The sequence below is a fragment of the Chrysochloris asiatica genome, unplaced genomic scaffold, assembly GCF_000296735.1.
Source record: "Chrysochloris asiatica unplaced genomic scaffold, ChrAsi1.0 scaffold00004, whole genome shotgun sequence".
Taxonomy (NCBI): Eukaryota; Metazoa; Chordata; class Mammalia; order Afrosoricida; family Chrysochloridae; genus Chrysochloris; species Chrysochloris asiatica.
This window is the reverse complement of record NW_006408522.1, coordinates 36,051,648-36,068,809: the sequence shown is the minus strand read 5'-3', so window position 1 is coordinate 36,068,809 and position 17,162 is coordinate 36,051,648. Positions and strand designations below refer to the sequence as shown.

Below are 17,162 nucleotides of genomic sequence, written 5' to 3'. Positions count from 1 at the left end.
CCTTGTTTTAACTGATGATATGGAGATTTTCCATTGTCTCTTTCTGCAGATGTAGTCAATTGGATTTTTATGTATTCTGTCTGGTGAGATCCATGTGTGTAGTTGTCTCCTGTGATGTCTAAAGAAGGTATTTGAAATGAACAAATCATTGATTTTGCAGAATTCTATCATGCGTTCTCCAGCATCATTTCTATCACCAAGGCCATATTTTCCAACTACTGTTCCTTCCTCTTTGCTCCCAACCTTTGCATTCCAATCACCAGTAATGATAAATAAATCTTGATTGCATGTTTGATCAATTTCAGATTGAAGAAGTTGGTAGAATTTTTCTCTTTTCATCCTCACTGGCTATAGTGGTTGGTGTGTAAATTTGAATAATAGTGGTATTAATTGGTCTTGCCTGTAGTCGCATGGATATTATCCTATCACAGACAGCGTTGTACCTCATGACTGATCAATGCAACACCATTCTTCTTCAATTTGTCATTTTCGGCATAGTAAACCATGAGGTCATCAGATTCAAAATGGCCAATACCAGTCCATTTCAGCTCACTAATGCCTAAGATATCGATGTTTATGCGTTTCATTACATTTTTAACAACTTCCAATTTTCCCAGATTTATACTTTGTACATTCTGTGTTCCTATTTTCAGTGGATGTTTAGAGCTGTTTCTCTTCATTTTGAGTTGTGCCCCATCAGCAAATGAAGGTCCCACGGGTTTTACTCCCACGGGCTTTAATCCATTCGTGTCATCACAGTCAACTGTACTTTGAGGAGGCAGCTCTTCTCCAGTCACATTTTGAGTGCCTTCCAACCTGAGGGGCTCATTTTCTGGCACTATATCTGACAGTGTTTCTTTACTATTCATAAGGTTTTCAGTGATTAAATATTTGGAAGTAGTTCGTCACTCCTTCCTAGTCTGTGTTCATCTGGAAGCTCATGTGAAACCTGTCCACCATGGGTGACCCTGCTGGTATTTAAAATACCCATGGCATAGCTTCCAGAATCACAGCAACTCACAAGCCACCACAGTATAACAAACTGACAGACGAGTGGTGGTGGCTCTCATGAGTTTGTTTTCCTTTTTTTCAGCTCCAGCTTGCATGTGAGCAGTTGATCTGGATATGTTCCATATCAACCCCTGACATTGTTTTGACTTATGATATTGAGCTGCTCCATTGTCTCTCCCCACAGACGTAGTCAACTTGATTCCTGTGTTTTCTATCTGGTGAGGTCCGCACGTATAGTCAGTTTATGTCTTTGTAAAAAGCATTTTTAATTAATAAGTCCTAAGTCTTAAAAAATTCTCTTATGCAATCTCCAGTAGCATCTCTTATCACCAAGGCCATATTTTACAACTACTGATTCTTCCTCTTTGTTCCTAACTTTTCCATTTGAATCACTAGTAATTATCAAGGCATTTTGATTGCATGTTTGATCAATTTCAGACTGAAGAAGTTGTTTGATGTTGTTGTTAAGTGCCATCGAGTCAATTACGACCCATAGCAACCCTGTATAGGTTTCTAAGGAGTGGCTGGTAAGCTTGAACCGCCGACCTTGCAGTTCAAATGGCTTTGCAGTCTGGCGCATAAACCCACAGTGCCACACCAGGACTCCATTGGATAGGGTCCCGCATTCCGCTTGTGTTCTTCTCCCTTGATGATCCTAGGGTCCTCTGTTTCTGTGCTATAAGATTAACTACTCCCCCATTTTTGTTACAAACTTTTACCTTTACAGTTGTGACAGTCACAATTAGTCATTATAACAATTACTAACTATTGAATCATAAGAATGTTATCCCTATCTCTTTTCACCAGACCCATCTAGACAATATGAAAGCTATTCAGTATAGATTCTACCTTCCCCTGCACACCCTTAAACTAAACTCCCTCTTGAAAACATGTAAGCCAGTCACTTCGTACCTTTATCGACCCCTCATTTTAGGTAACTAATGCCTAAGTTGCATGTCCCTATCTACCCTGTATACAGAGGGGATAGGACTGATACTTGATGTAAAGACTCCTTCCCTCTCAGTTGGTATTTTGAGCTACTACATCCATAAGTATAGGTCAAGTTCATCAAATTGTAGCAATTTATACACATTTCCTTTTAACAACAAAAAAAATTTTTTTTATCTTCCTCTAGTTGAGTTCTGATTATCAAGCCATTAAGGCTAGGTCAAATGGGTACTATCTGCAAGTTTGGATGTTCTTTTGCATCTCCCTTTACTTCATGTCAGCTGGATGCTTCACTCTCAGCTCTAGCCCTCTGTGGCTATGTCCTAGTCCATGGGCTCAGGAATCCCCAGGTCTTGTCACTCTTCAGACCACCAGTCCTTCCTCTTTCTCTCATCTCCAGGTCAATGGGAGTCTATAAATCGTGGTTGAACAAATGTTTATTTTTTGCTAGTAAATGTAAGAGTCTTAACAATGTTCCATTTGAATCTCTGCTGTTGTTTGTTTTTTCTCCCCTGCTCTACTCCTCCCCCTGCCTCCCCCCCCCCCAGTTCAGTATGGCGGCTCAGGCCTGGGCTATCTGGATCATGTGGTGGTAATGGAAGAGATATCCCGAGCTTCTGCAGCTGTAGGACTCAGTTACGGTGCCCACTCCAACCTCTGCATCAACCAACTTGTGCGCAATGGGAATGAGGCCCAGAAGGAGAAGTATCTCCCCAAGGTGAGGAAATGGAATTGGAGACGCACCCACTGATCTCAGCCATTGGCCATGAGGCTCTCACCCCTGTGGATGAGGGCCGCTCATACTTGCTTTCTGTAGCCTTCTGCCTGGAACCAAATATAAGAAAAGGGCCAAAGATTTTCTTTAGTTACGTCAAAGGTCTTCAAAAGTAACAAAATCCACTACATTAAACTGAACAACCAGAAAGGAGTTAAAGAGAAGGCTGACACATTGTAGAGGGTGTAGCTAGAGTCATTGAACAATCTGTGTAGAAATTGTCAAATGGAAGCCTAATTTGCTGTGTAATTTTTCACCAGAAACTCAATAAAATGTTATTTAGGATAAAAAAAGGAAATCTAGAGACTTGCCTATACAGGAAGAACATCTACAAATTAATTAAATCACACAACAATTTTAAAAATACAGGTTTTCAATAAATTTGACTTAAAAAAATTCAAAATGGGGCCCAAACCCCTGGTATTGGAGTCAGAAGACAACATTTGAAGAACTTTTTTTTCCCCTTTCAGTGTCTTCTTTTTTACCTTCTCCATTTTTGGCTGACCTCCTCCTTTGTGTATGAGGGGACTTCAAAAAGCTCATGGAAAAATTCCTTTCTCTTTTAATTCTGTTTTTCCATGAGGCTTTTGAAGCCCCCTAGCACTGCCTCCCTTTCACCCAAGTGAATATGTGTCTACCACCTGATAACCATCAAAGAATGTTTCTGACTTGTGTGAAAACCTTTTTGAAGCCCCCTCGTAAACAAGTTGGGGTTGCTGAGTCATATGATATTTCTATTTCCAACTTTCTAAGGAAGCACGATACCTTTTTCCACAGTGGTGGTTCCATTTTATAATTCCACTACCAGTGTACGGAGGGTGCAGTCTCTACACCTTCACCAGCATTTTTTTTTTTTTAACTTTGCTGTTAATGCACGGATGATGATAACTCATTGTTTTGATTTGGATATCTCTATGGCGCTGTAGGTTAATGCGCCAGACTGCAAAGCCGTTTGAACTGCAGTCGGTGGTTCAAGCTCACCAGCTACTTCTCGGAAACCTTATACAGGGTCACTATGGGTCGGAACTGACTCAACGGCACTTAACAACAATGACTAATGATCTTGAGCATGTCTTCATGCGTTTGTTGGCTGCCTGAATGCCTTTGTTGAAGCATCTGTTCATGTCCCTGGGCTCGTTTTTGATTAGTTATTGTGTTGTTGTTGACGTGATCAAGTTTTCTGTAGATGTTAAGGGTAGTGCCTTGTCTGATACATTATTTTTTTTAATTTAATTTAAATTTTTTTAACTTTTTATTGTGCTTTGAGTGAAGGTTGATGAATAAGATCATTGGCTTTACATTCAACACATTATACGCTTTGTTTCATTTCAATGATTACAACAGTCTCTCAACAACAGTTATCCTACTTCCTCCATGTGGCTCCCCTTTTACATCTTAGATTTCACAAATGAACAAAGCAAAAATATTGGATGTATACAAAAACCAAAAAATGTATGTTCATGTACCTGTCCTAAAGGGCATATTCTTCAAGCCAGCCTCCGCGTGCGTATAGCCTTACTCAGCCCATGGGCATAGAGCCCACAACTGCTCTGTCTCTCCATGCCTTCACCTCTGCCACCATGTCTGCTGTTGCTGCATTTTAGGTAGGCTCTCATGCTCCACTCCTACTCTTCCTTCTTGATGGTCCTGGGATTGTCTGTTCCTGAAATGAAAGATTTAACTACTCCCCTGTTTTAGTTACACATCTTCTACAATTACCATTGCGACAATCACAACTAATCCTGTTAACAGTTACTCACAATTGAATCTCAAATCTTATTGGTATCATCACCCGCACCCTTTCACCAGATCCAACTGAGAAGAGGAGAACTATTCAGTGTGGATTCTACCTCATCCCCCTCATTATGAAACAAAGCACACTCATGAAAGAAAGCTTGTAAGCCAGCCACTTCATGCCTTTATAGTCCCCCAGTTTTGATAGTCAATGTCTTGATTGCCTGTACCTATTAACCCAGTACACTGAGGACGCAAACTTGTTCTTTGAGATGAAGAATCCTTCCATTCCAGTTGGAATTTTGAGCAACTGCATCCATAAGCAAAGGTCCAGTTCATCAAACTCTAGTAATTAACACTTGCTCACAATATCAAGCATGTTTATCTCATCTGGTTGAGTTCTGGTCAGCTGGCAGCCAAGCTGGGTCAAATGGGTATTGTTGTTAAGTGCTGTTGAGTTGATTCCAACACATAGCAACTCTGTATAGGGTTTCAGAGGAGCAGCTGGTGAGCTTGAACCACCGACCTTGCAGTTCAAACAGCTTTGCAGTCTGGCACATTAACCCACAGCATCACACCAGGACTCCAGGTCAAATGGGTACTAGCTGCAAATTTGGAAGTTCACTCATGTCTCCCAGCACTTCAGACCAGCTGGCATCCTTAACTCTCAACTCTAGCCCCCAGTGGCTAGGTCAGCACCTGTGGGCTTGGGAGTTCACACATCTCCCTAAACTTCAGACCAGCCAGCTCTTCTCTTCTCTCTGTCATCTCAAGGTCAACAGGTATCAATGGAACAGGTCCCAAGGTTGTATATAATCACTGTTTACCTCTATCCCATTTAGGCTATGCAAACCTAGTCTTGTCTTTATTGTTCATCTGCCACTCTCCCTTTTCTTGTATATTGCCCGTCCTGTCACCCAAGATAACATGTGTCTACCCTCTAACCTGTAAATTCCTAGGAGCAACTGGTGAGTTTGAACCACAGACCTTGCATTTCAAACCGACCTTGCAGTCCAGCGCATTAACCTGCAGCACCACACCAGGACAAGTTTTCTATACATTTTAGAGATTAGTCCCATGTCTGATATGTCATTGCAAAAAATTTTTCCCAGTCTCTGGGCTCCCTTTTTACTTTTTGGAAAAATCTTTTGATGCACATAAGTTTCTAATTCTTAGTGAGTCCTAATTATCTATTTTGTCTTCTACTGTTTGTGTGTTTTTTGCAATGTTTGTTAGTGTATGTATGCCATGTATTAGAGCCTAAGTTTGTTGAAAGAAATAGGGATTTTTTTCATTGATGATCTTTGTAGTTTTACGTTATACATTTATTGTCTGATATATTTTGCCAAAAATTTTTTCCTGGTCTGTGTGTTTTCTTTTTCAGTCTTTTGGTAAAAGTTTTTTGATGTACCCAAGTGTGTAATTTTTAGGAAGCCCCAGCCATCTAGTTTGTCTTCTGCTGTTTGTGTGTTTTTAGTTATGTCTGAGATAGTTTATTTATGTCATGTATTAGGACTCCTAAGTTTATCCCTGGTTTTTCCTTGATAGTCTTTTTAGTTTTAGGTTTTACGTTTAAGAGCATTTTTAAGAAATGGAAAAAGAAGACTAGCTCCCAATCATAGGAGAGTGATTGTAGCCTGTAGATACTCGGCTTCTTTCCTAGGACTTTACTAATGCCATGGTCTGAAAGAGAAGCTTGAAGGAACATATGTGGACAGGCAAGAAGGAGAAGTTACGTGAGCTCCTGTAGGGTACTTTTGAAGTCATAACAAACCCTTTGTGATTTTCCTAACAGCTGATCAGCGGTGAGTACATTGGAGCCCTGGCCATGAGTGAGCCCAATGCTGGCTCTGATGTTGTCTCCATGAAGCTAAAAGCAGAAAAGAAAGGTGAGGTTACTCTTGGGAGCTGGAAGGGCAGAGGAACAGACTTTATCCAGGTCTAGGGAGCAACAGTGCCTTTGGGGTTAAATATCAGCTGCTATCCCAAATCTGTTTTTGGTGGTTCTAACCCAGCAGCCGCTCTGTGGAGGAAAACTGTGGCAGTCTGCTTCCAGCTTTGGAATCCCTATGGGCAGTTCTACTCTTTCCTACAGGGATCACTAGGAATCGACTTGATAGCAACAGGACAGGAGGGAGCAGCAATTGGGAGTGGCCTCTGTTGGGTTCCCAGAACTACTTCCCTGCTGAGCAGCTGCCTCAGCCTGAGTTTTGTGACTGCCTGAGACAGGTCATGACAGCTTGAGCAAACAGCTAACCACTTTGCCTGTAGGAGATCACTACATCTTGAATGGCAACAAGTTCTGGATTACCAATGGCCCCGATGCAGATGTCCTTATTGTTTATGCCAAGACAGATATGGCTGCTGTGCCAGCTTCTCGTGGCATCACAGCCTTCATCGTGGAGAAGGTGAGTGAAGATGGATATGTGTACAGGAGGTCTTCCCATTTAAATACAGTGGTACCAGAGATGGCTCCCTTCAGCCTTTGCAAGTACAGTCAGTGTTGTGTGCTCTGCCAGGGCTCCCTGGGACAGAGGTGTAAGGAAGAGAGGGTGACCATAAAGCAGAATCTGAGGGGTCCAGGGAAGATGGGCCAGGTCTGAAGATGGTGAGGTATCCACGTCCACAGACACACAGGTCAGGGAGTAGACCTGAAAGGAAGCTGCTGGACTTTGCTATTAGTATGACATTGGTAAACTGGAGGACACCAGCTGTGGTGTGAGGTGGATAGAAATGGAGACCGTGAATGAAGACTGTACCTTCAAAAATATTGGCAGTATAAACGAGACTGAACTAGAACAGGAGCTAATATTAAAATCTTGGGGGCAAACTGAGCAAAGTTTTCAATACAAGAAGAAAGGAAATTAAGAGAAGGGAGAAATAGATTGGTAGAAGAGAGTGAGTAAAAGCCGTTGGTGAGTTGGGGTGGTGGGTATGAGAATGGGACAGGTGGTTGCAGAGGAACCACCTTTCTAATGACTCCAGTTGTAGACCACAGAGTCTGAGGCTTGGCTCGGGAGCTGGTAGAGTTCAGTGGAGTGGTAAAGGTTTGCAGTACCCTCCATAGGATGTGGAAAAGTTTCTGACTGAGATTAGAGGAGAAGAACCTAGACTAACCAAAAGAGCCCAGCTAGGGTTGGCGATCTTAAGGTCATAAACTCCACTCTTTCGTGGAGGGGAAGGGAACAACTCTACCTGGGAACATATTACATCACAAGCCTGGGTCAAAGCAAGCAGACAGCTAGATTGAGCCTGAGTAAGATTCAGTTAGCTTTTACTGGCCAAAGACCTAGGGAACCAATGAGTTGAATGAGCTATTGAATGTTTCTTGGAAGGTGATTTCCCCTGAGCTAGGGAGGGTAAGGAAGGCTCTGGGAACTGGGGGTTTCAGTGGGAAGGAGGCTGGGATGAGGGTGGGCTCATAGTGCTATTAGAGGTTACAGAATTGGAGTAATCTCCCCACTGCCAAAGAAGGTGCTAGTGTACCTTGCCAATGCGGGGCCTTGATGGGAAGGTGGACACCTTCCTTGGGGCCATCCCTTATTATCCCCCTGGGAAGGGCTTATCTGTAATTGGGGCCACCTTCTGTTTCATGTGAAGGGCATGCCTGGCTTTAGCACCTCTAAGAAGCTGGACAAGTTGGGGATGAGGGGCTCTAACACCTGTGAGCTAATCTTTGAGGACTGCAAGGTTCCTGGTGAGTATCTGAGAATGGGGGAGCCCCCAACCTGACGCCATCACATGCTGCTATGGCTTTTCTCACACTAAGAAAGCTGCTTTTCTAGTTAGTGGCTGACTGGATTTACCACTGTTATGAGTACACCCTGGACCGTACATGTGCTCCCAGGACTGCTGGACAGCTGTCCTTCCTACAGAGCTCTTGATGTTTTGTGCCTGACTGTGATTAAGATCAAATGTGGAAAACACACTGTGCTTGAGTTGGTTCTTCAGACTGTCTTATTTGTATGTTTGTCTGTACAGCCTGTAAAAGTTCTTCATTAATGATGCTAAAAGCCATCTGAATGAGCTCAGGGACACTGGACTCGGTGGAAAGAAGGCAGTTCAGTTTGAGTTGGAGCATTTTGCTTGCTGAAGTGTAATAGAAATTTGACACCAACACCAGGTGTCGTAGTGGGGAAACTGGCACACCAGTCAGTTGTGAGTGAGGCTTAGGTTTGCTTTGGGCCTCTGCCATAGACCATACTTCTCCCCCACAGTCTGTTATCCCCGCAAAAGTATGTCTTAACTACAGGAGCATACATCGAGATAGGTCAGTGAGACGCTTTTGCCGACAGGAACATTCAGACAGCTTTATGTACTTGGGTTCCTGCCCCTGGCCATCCAGTGTCAGGCTGGATAGGCTGGTTCTGTGCTCAGCGATTCTGTCAGTAGCCCATATCCTGGACAAAGCATCTTGAAAGCACCACCTGGGGCATTGGATCAGAGCAATTCTCTGGTTCTTCTATGGATACAGGTATAAAAAGAACTTAAGAGGTTCCTGCACACTGGACACGTAGACCTTATGCTTCTCTACCACGGTTTAATGATATTCCCAGGCTGTTGATGTCTCTATCCTGAGTCGTGGCTCTAGCCATCTAATTCATTTATTGTGGCACTTGAGGCTACAAGTCCAAGTACCTTCAGTTGAGTGGTGAAGGGACTCCCCTAAGCCACCAGGTTCTTTAAAGTGATGGTAGCAGGAAATTTGGCTCACTCTAGCTACATGGATGTGGAGAACAAGTTTCTGGAGCCTGGTGCCTGCCATCACAACCGTACTGGCTCATAGTTAATGTGCCCCGAAAGCAGAACCCACTTGGCCTTGGTCTTGGCCTAGCCCTCACTTTTCATGCCAGGAAGGACTGTAATGTCCCCCAGACACCTGGTCTTCCCCTGAATCTCTGGAGGCTGCTGGGCATGGGCGGAGTTTGATGCCTCTGGTCTTTGTGTGTGTGTGTGTTCTAGGAATCAGACTGTTCACACTGGCCTTGCTGGCCTCTTACTTTCTCTGCTTTCCCCATTTCTTGCTTTCATCATCTTGACCCACTATCTCTCTGTCTGCCCTCAGAACTGGGGGGAGGTCCTGCCTGAGGCTATACCTCAGAGAAAACCCAGAAAGGGAGCAGGATGTGTGGGGGAGGTAGGGAGTATCTCAAATTGCAGTGATGGTCACGCTGGTTCTCTGAACGAGTTTAGCAAAGAGAGGGGAAAAAAAAGACAAATGAGGAGGGGGTTGCTGACTTGGAATCCAAACTAGCTTCATTGGTTCTCATATCCACAGTATCCCAGGAGAAGGGAAATGATGGAACAACTTGGAGCTTTGTATCTGGTCTTGTGGTGGTATGATGGTCCCTCTAACAAGCTCCTCTTAGGAAACTCCATTTCTGCCTTGAAGTGGTAAACTGGATCTTTTCTGTTCTCACCTAGAATCCTAGCTGAAGGTCAAATGACCTATTTTCGTACCTTTGTGTGAAAGCCACATTACCACATTACCTTTCATAAAAAGAGGAGGCTGTGGACAGTCCTCCTACCCCTGACCAGCTATGTTCCTTGCAGCTCCCAACATTCTGGGCCACTTGAGTAAGGGCGTGTACGTGCTGATGAGTGGGCTGGACCTGGAAAGGCTGGTGCTGGCTGGAGGACCGCTCGGGTAAGTGTTAGAAGCTGGGCTCTTAAGGGCTCCTTGATAGTTTGTGCCATCAGAAGCAGCAGTATGCCTTCTCTTTGGGGAAGTGGGGGTGGGGACAAGGAAATGCACTCTCTCCCCTACGAACAAAAGAAACCTCTGTTTCCCATGTGTCATTTCTTTACTCAGAAGAGATAGAGCTAAGGCCTAAGGAACAATATTGCTTAGTTATTCAAGGATGTGAAATAGGATGCTTGAGCTCTAATACCCATGCACCACCCAGGCTTTACCACTGCCATGCCTGGCTCAAGAGGAAGGGGCATATATGCTAGGTGGAACATGGGCACCATAATAGGGAAGGAAGATGAGTTTCTTACATTCCTTTTTTCCTTTCTGGGACTCCAATTCCTTATCTTGCTGAGTCTCCCCAACACCTCCCCACGTTGGCCTTTTGCTGCCCATAGTGGCAGTGGTAGGACAATGAGACCCCTCCCCAGTGTCTTTCTCTCTCTGGCAGGCTCATGCAGTCTGTCCTTGACCACACCATTCCCTACCTACATGTGAGAGAAGCCTTCGGCCAGAAGATCGGCCACTTCCAGGTAAGTGGGATGTTTTGGTTGACGTATACACTTTCATTGGGTTAATACTTTCCTAGTGAATAAATGAGGAAACAGGGCATGCGCTGACGACTTTTATTGTCCTCTTGCAGGAGTTCTGGGGTGGCTCTGCTGTAGGATAAACACTGGACTGCTAACTGCAGTGTTAGCAATTTAAACCCACAAGCTGCTTTGTGGGAAGTTTGTTGTTGTTAGGTGCCATCAAGTCAGTACCAAGTCATAGTGACCCTATGCACAACAGAATGAAACACTGCCTGGTCCTGCGCCAACCTCACGATTGTTACTACGTTTGAGCCCATTGCTGCTGCCACTGTCAATCCATCTCATTGGGGTCTTCCTCTTTTTCTCTGACCCTTCATTTCACCAAGCATGATGTCCTTCTCCAGGGACTAGTCCCTCCTGATACCATGTCCAAAGTATGAGAGATGATACCTGGCCATCCTGGCTTCCAGGGAGCACTCTGGAATGCTTTCAAAACAAATTTATTTATTCTTTTGGCAGTTCATGGTATTTTTAATATTTTCCTCCAACACCATAATTCAAATGCATCAATTCTTCTCTGGTCTTCCTTATTCACTGTCCAGCTTTCACGTGCTTATGAGGTTATTGAAAATACCATGGCTTGCGTAAAGTTCTCCTCACTTTCAGCAAGCAAGGCTGTATGTATCATCTGCATATCACAGGCTGTTAATGAGTCTTCTTCCAATCCTGATGCCATGTTCTTCACATAATCCAGTTTCTTGAATTATTTGCACAGCATACAGATTGAATAAGTCTGGTGAAAGAATACAACCTGGTGCACACCATTCCTAATTTAAAACCAGTCAGTGTTCCTTTGTTCTGTTCGAACAACTGTCTCTTGGTCTATGTACAGTTTCTTCATGAGCACAATTAAGTGTTCCAGAATATTCATTCTCCTCAGTGTTGTCCATAGTCTGTTACGATCCACACAATCAAAAGCCTTTACGTAGTCAAAGCACAAGTAAACATCTTTCTGGTATTCTTTGCTTTCAACCAAGATCCACACCTGATCTCAGCAATGATAATCCCTCATTCCACATCTTCTTCTGAATCTGGCTTAAACCTCTGGAAGTTCTCTGTCAAAATATGGTTGCAGCCATTTTTATATTATCTTTAGCAAAATTTTACTTGCATGTGATATTATGATACTGTCCTATGATTTACGCATCCCGTTGGATCACCTCTCTTTGGAATGGACGCAAATATGGGTCTCTTCCAGTCAGTTGGCCAGGTAACTGTCTTCCAAATTTCTTAGCATGAGTGAGTGCCTCCAGTGCCACATCAGTTGAAAGATTACAATTTATATTTCATCAATTCCTGGTGCCCTTGTTCTTTGCCAATGCCTTCAATGTACATTGGACTTCATCCTTCAGCGTCATTGGCTCTTGATTACATGCTACCTCTTGAAATGGTTCAATATTGACCATTTCTTTTTGGTACAGTGATTCTGTGTATTCTTGATGTTTTCTGCATCATTCAGTGTTTTGCCCATAGAATTCTTTCATACTACAAGTCGAGGCTTGAATTTTTTCTTCAGTTCCCTCAGCTTGAGAAATGCTGAGGGAACGTCCCTTTTATTTTTCTAACTCCAGGTCTTTGCACATTTCATTATAATATTTGACTTTGTCTTCTCAAGCTGACCTTTACAATTTTCTGTTCAGGTCTTTTATCTACTCATTTCTCCCATTTGCTCTAGCATCTCTACACTGGAGAACACATTTCAGATTCTCTTCTGAGATCCATTTTGGTCTTTTACTTCTTGTCTTCTAATGACTTTTTGCTTTCTTCCTGTGTGATGTTCTTGATGTCATCACACAACTCTTTGGGTCTTCAGTCTTTAGTGTCTAATGCATCAAATCCGATGATATCTGCATTCGGGTGGATGAGTTCAAGGTCATATTTTGGCTCTCGTAGACTTGAACTTCAGCCTGAACTTGCACATGAGCAATTGAATTCATGGTTCCACACTTTGCTCCTGGCTTTATTTTGACTGATGATATGGAGCTTTTCCACTATCGTTTTCCACAGATGTAGTCAATTTGATTCCTAGTATTCTATCTGGTGAAGTCCATGTATATAGTCATCTTTTATGTTGTTTGAAAAAGGTATTTGCAGTGAAGAAGTCATTTGTCTTGCAAAATTCTATCATGCAGTCTCCAGCATCATTTCTATCACCTAGGCCCTATTTTCCAACTTCTGATTTCCTCTTTGTTTCTAACCTTTGTATTCCAATCAGCAGTAATTATCAATACATCTTGATTACATATTTGATCAATTTCAGACTGAAGAAGTTGGTAGGATTCTTCAATTTCATCATCATTGGCTTTTGAGGTTGTTGCATAAATTTGATTAATAGTGGATTAACTGATCTTCCTTGTAGGCATGTGGCTATTATCCTATCACAGACATTGTTATACTTCAAGACAGATCTTGATATATTCTTTTTGAAGATGATTGCGATGCCATTCATCTTCAATGTGTTATTCCCAGCATAGTAAATCATGTGATTGTCAGATTCAAAATGGCCAATACTAGTCTATTTCAGTTCACTAATGCCTACAATATCTATGTTTCTGTTCCATTTTATTTATTTATTTATTGACAATTTCCAGTTTTCCAAGATTCATACTTTGCACATTCCATGTTCTGATTATTAATGGTTGTTTACAGCTGTTTCTCTTCATTTTGAGTTGTGCCCCATCAGTAAATGAAAGTCTCAAAGGCTTTGAGGAGGTGAACTCTACTTTGAGGAGGCAGCTCTTTCCCAGTTGTATTTTGAGTGCCTTCCAACCTGGGCCCATCTTCCAACACTATATCTGACAATATTCTGGTGTTCTTCATCATGTTTCAGTATTCAGTATTATGGTGCTGATAGTTTCCACTGCTGAATAGTAGTGAACATAAGGTCTTGAGTGACTGAATATTTGGAAGTAGTCTGTCTCTCCTTCTTCCTAGTCATATTTCATCTGGAAACTCAGCTGAAACCTGTCCAGTATGTATGACCCTGCTAAAATACCTGTGGCATAGCTTCTGGAATCACATCAACACACAAGTCACCACAGTACGACAAACTGACAGATGAGTGGTGGCTGCAGAAACTTCATGGAGGGTTAATATGAGTCAGAAATGACAGCAGCAAGATTTGGTCAGTAGTTCAAACTCATCAGCTGCTTCTCAGGAGAAAGATGAGGCTGTCTGCTCCCATGGAGATTTTCCGTCTCGGGAATTCTATATTGCATTGCTCTGAGTTGAAATCAACTCGATGGCTATTGGTTTGGTTTGGTTTGGTTTGGTTGAGCAGGATTAGATTCGTTGCTGGAAAGGTAGGTAGCCTTTGTCAGCATGCTTCCTGGCTATGGAATTTTTTAGGAAATATATTGCATTGTCACCTCACTTCCTGTTTAGGATTAATTGTATTTGGAGACAGGAAGTTGGAGGGTGAAGTATTGTGGTTGTGGAGAACAACAGCTGCTGTCAGTGATGACGCAGTGACAACCCTGTGTGTGTCAGAGTGTGCTCCATAGGGTTTTCAGTGGCTAATTTTTAGGAAGTAGATCACCAGCCTTTCTTCTGAGGTGCCTCTGAGTGAACTTCAATCATCTTCCTTTTGTTTAACCTCTTGCACCAGCCAGGGACATGGAGAGGCGTCAGGGAAGGGAGTGACATTTCTAGCCAGTTTTTGGACTGAGAAGCTATAGGAAATTGATGAGGATTTTGGTGGATGGTTTTGGAGGGCACGAGGGCCTTTCCGAGTGCAGAGTCCACAGTGAAATGGCAGCTGTCATCCCTCCCTCCCATAGTATGCTCTACGCCACTGGGTTCCATAATTCACTGCAATGATCACACCTAACTAGGGCACCATGCTCACAGGTACAGGGTTTATCAGGGACGTTAACAGATTCATTCAGAGTCAGAAATGCTCAGGAAACACTTCTAGTCAGGACAGCCTCTCGTCAGCTGTGCCCACAGGCAGGACTCTCTGCCTGGCCAGTGTCTGAAAGCTCTGTTAGGGCTGCTGATAAATATCCACAGGGCACACTACTGTACCATAAGCCTCAGCCTGAGGGCACTTGGCTCTAGCTCTTTGGGTCAGCAATTCTAGCTACCAAAATTAAGTGTCTGGAGTTACCCCATCCTGCAAGCAAGCCACCTGCCCAAAGTTACTCAGCTTTACTTGCTCCTGGGGCCGCAAAGTCCACTGCTCTGTCTCATGCTCTGGGTCTTGGTTCTGCTGCTGCTGTCTTCTACTGCTCCTCCAGAGTCACAGCTTTCTGTCTCTGGTCAAGGAGGTTCAATGCGCAGGGATCTTGGGGTCCAAAGGATGTGCTCCACTCCTGGCTCTTCTTTGATAGTAGTGAGATCCCCCTCCTGCTTCTGAAATGCTCATTTAAAACCCAGCAGGATGACCAATTCCCTCATTACACTCCCAAGTGTTTACAACCACAGTCCTGTTAACAATCACCCACAAGTGAGTCATATCATCCACCAGCATCTCCTCCACCTTCTATTACCCAGACCCATCTGGTGGGTGTTTGCAAAGCCTATGGCTAGAAGAAACCTTAAGTAATTCACTGCACCACAGTCATCCTAGGCAAGTCCCAGCCCCTCTCTCTGCCCAGTGTGCCCATTCCTTGCTGTCAGGTTTCTAGTGCTGGCCTGCTTTCGGTAACTTGGGAAAGGGTTCCGAGAGGCTATTGACATGACCTCCCCACCACTTTTGTGCCCAGCTGATGCAAGGGAAGATGGCTGACATGTATACCCGCCTCATGGCATGTCGGCAGTACGTCTACAATGTTGCCAAGGCCTGTGATGAGGGCCACTACACCGCCAAGGTAAGGGCTGACCCTCAGGTGGGAGAGGTCGAGGCAGTGGGCCGGTTGTGGGTGGGGTCTGCTGACCCTAGGTCTCCCTCTACAGGACTGTGCAGCTGTGATTCTGTACTCAGCCGAGTGCGCCACGCAGGTAGCTCTGGATGGCATCCAGTGTTTCGGTGAGTGGTCCCCACCCGGCACTGCAGGACTATGCTTACCCTTGGAGCACCTGTAGTTTCTTCTCTACTTATCTGTGCCAAGCCAGCCATACAAGGGGGCTTTGAAAAGTTATGGAATGAAAAGTTAATGGAACTTTTCTATGAACTTTTTGAAACCCCCTTGTAACTGAGCGGGAACTTTTAAGATCTTTTTGCTTCAATTCTAGGAGGTCATGGGAGGAAAGCAAATGAGAAAATTGTTAGAGGCCATACTTGCAGTTGCTAGTATCTTCAGCAACAACACCCTCTGCTTTTCCTCTCCCCGAGCCCCATGGACATTAGGAAATGGGGAATGAGAGATGCCTCAGAGGTAGAACAGCCCTACTTCAATGCTGCACAGTGGTTCAGAGCACAGACTCAAGCCAGACAGCCTAGGTTTGAATCCCGGCTCTGCCATTTACTGACTAAAGTAATTACATAACAACCTCCCTGTGACTGGAACCTAGTTGGTACTACGCTAGTGTCTTTTGTGCCTTCTTTTCCATGTCTGTCAGTGGTTCTCTTCTTTTTACTGGGTGACCCAGCACTCTAGATGGCTTCCCAACCCTTTGCTACCCCTTCCGTCTCTCAGATATTCCCTGGACCCCTCCCTCTCACCACCTCTTGTTGCTGCTTCCTTTAGTTTGTCTCTCCAGCTCCAGCCTGTTTCATATACACTTGGCTTTCTTTGTGTTGGCCCACTGTCCATCACTTCTGTTCTATCTTCTCTGTCCACACCCTGGCTACAGGTGGCAATGGCTACATCAACGACTTTCCCATGGGTCGCTTTCTGCGAGATGCCAAGCTGTATGAGATAGGGGCTGGGACCAGCGAGGTGCGGCGGCTGGTCATCGGCAGAGCCTTCAACGCAGACTTCCACTAGCCCCAAGACCCTTCACCACTGTTCCCAGCACCTAGAGGCCTTTCTTTGGAAGTAGAGACCTGGCAGCTCTTGTATCTTGCCCAAAGCAGTCCCAGCTGCTTACCTGCCCTTTTGCCTCAGCCCTCTGGCCTCTCCATAACTGAGTTCTCTACAGCAGCTGCCAAGTATTGTGGGCCTCACAGCTGGGGCTTCCGGTCAACCTTGAAAAGTGCTCAATGACTCCAAATGGATTTGGCAGGAAGCAGGGCTTTCCGGGGACTGTTGGGGCTAGGTTTTGGTGACTCTGCCCTTGCTGTACACCTTCTGAGATGGATCACTCTACTCCCTATGGTTGGCCAGTGGCCACCTCTTTCCTTTGGGTAAATCTTTGGCAAAAAGCCAAGGCTCAAGTTCACCAGAAACCTCATATCTAGCACATGGGTATCCTTTAAAAGGATCAGTGTGACTGCCATTGTAAATGGGAGCAGGGACCTAACCACTAGCGGTTTTTGGGTTTTCTCACTTGCCTAACTTCCATTGGGCTTGTTTAGTGGAATTTCCTC

The 17,162-nt window shown here is 44.2% G+C and overlaps 1 protein-coding gene across 1 annotated transcript in view; it reads left to right on the top strand.

Moving 5' to 3' along the window:
- The window catches only part of IVD (isovaleryl-CoA dehydrogenase), a 22,535-nt gene extending 5,607 nt beyond the window's left edge, over positions 1-16,928 (top strand). Inside the window, exons 4-12 of the mRNA XM_006831769.1 lie at positions 2,508-2,677; positions 6,264-6,357; positions 6,740-6,876; positions 8,069-8,165; positions 10,022-10,115; positions 10,609-10,690; positions 15,457-15,561; positions 15,647-15,719; positions 16,487-16,928. Of these exons, the coding sequence (XP_006831832.1) occupies positions 2,508-2,677; positions 6,264-6,357; positions 6,740-6,876; positions 8,069-8,165; positions 10,022-10,115; positions 10,609-10,690; positions 15,457-15,561; positions 15,647-15,719; positions 16,487-16,620 (986 nt within the window). The 3' untranslated portion in view covers positions 16,621-16,928. The remainder of the gene's footprint in view (positions 1-2,507; positions 2,678-6,263; positions 6,358-6,739; positions 6,877-8,068; positions 8,166-10,021; positions 10,116-10,608; positions 10,691-15,456; positions 15,562-15,646; positions 15,720-16,486) is intronic.
- Positions 16,929-17,162: the final 234 nt, after the last annotated feature.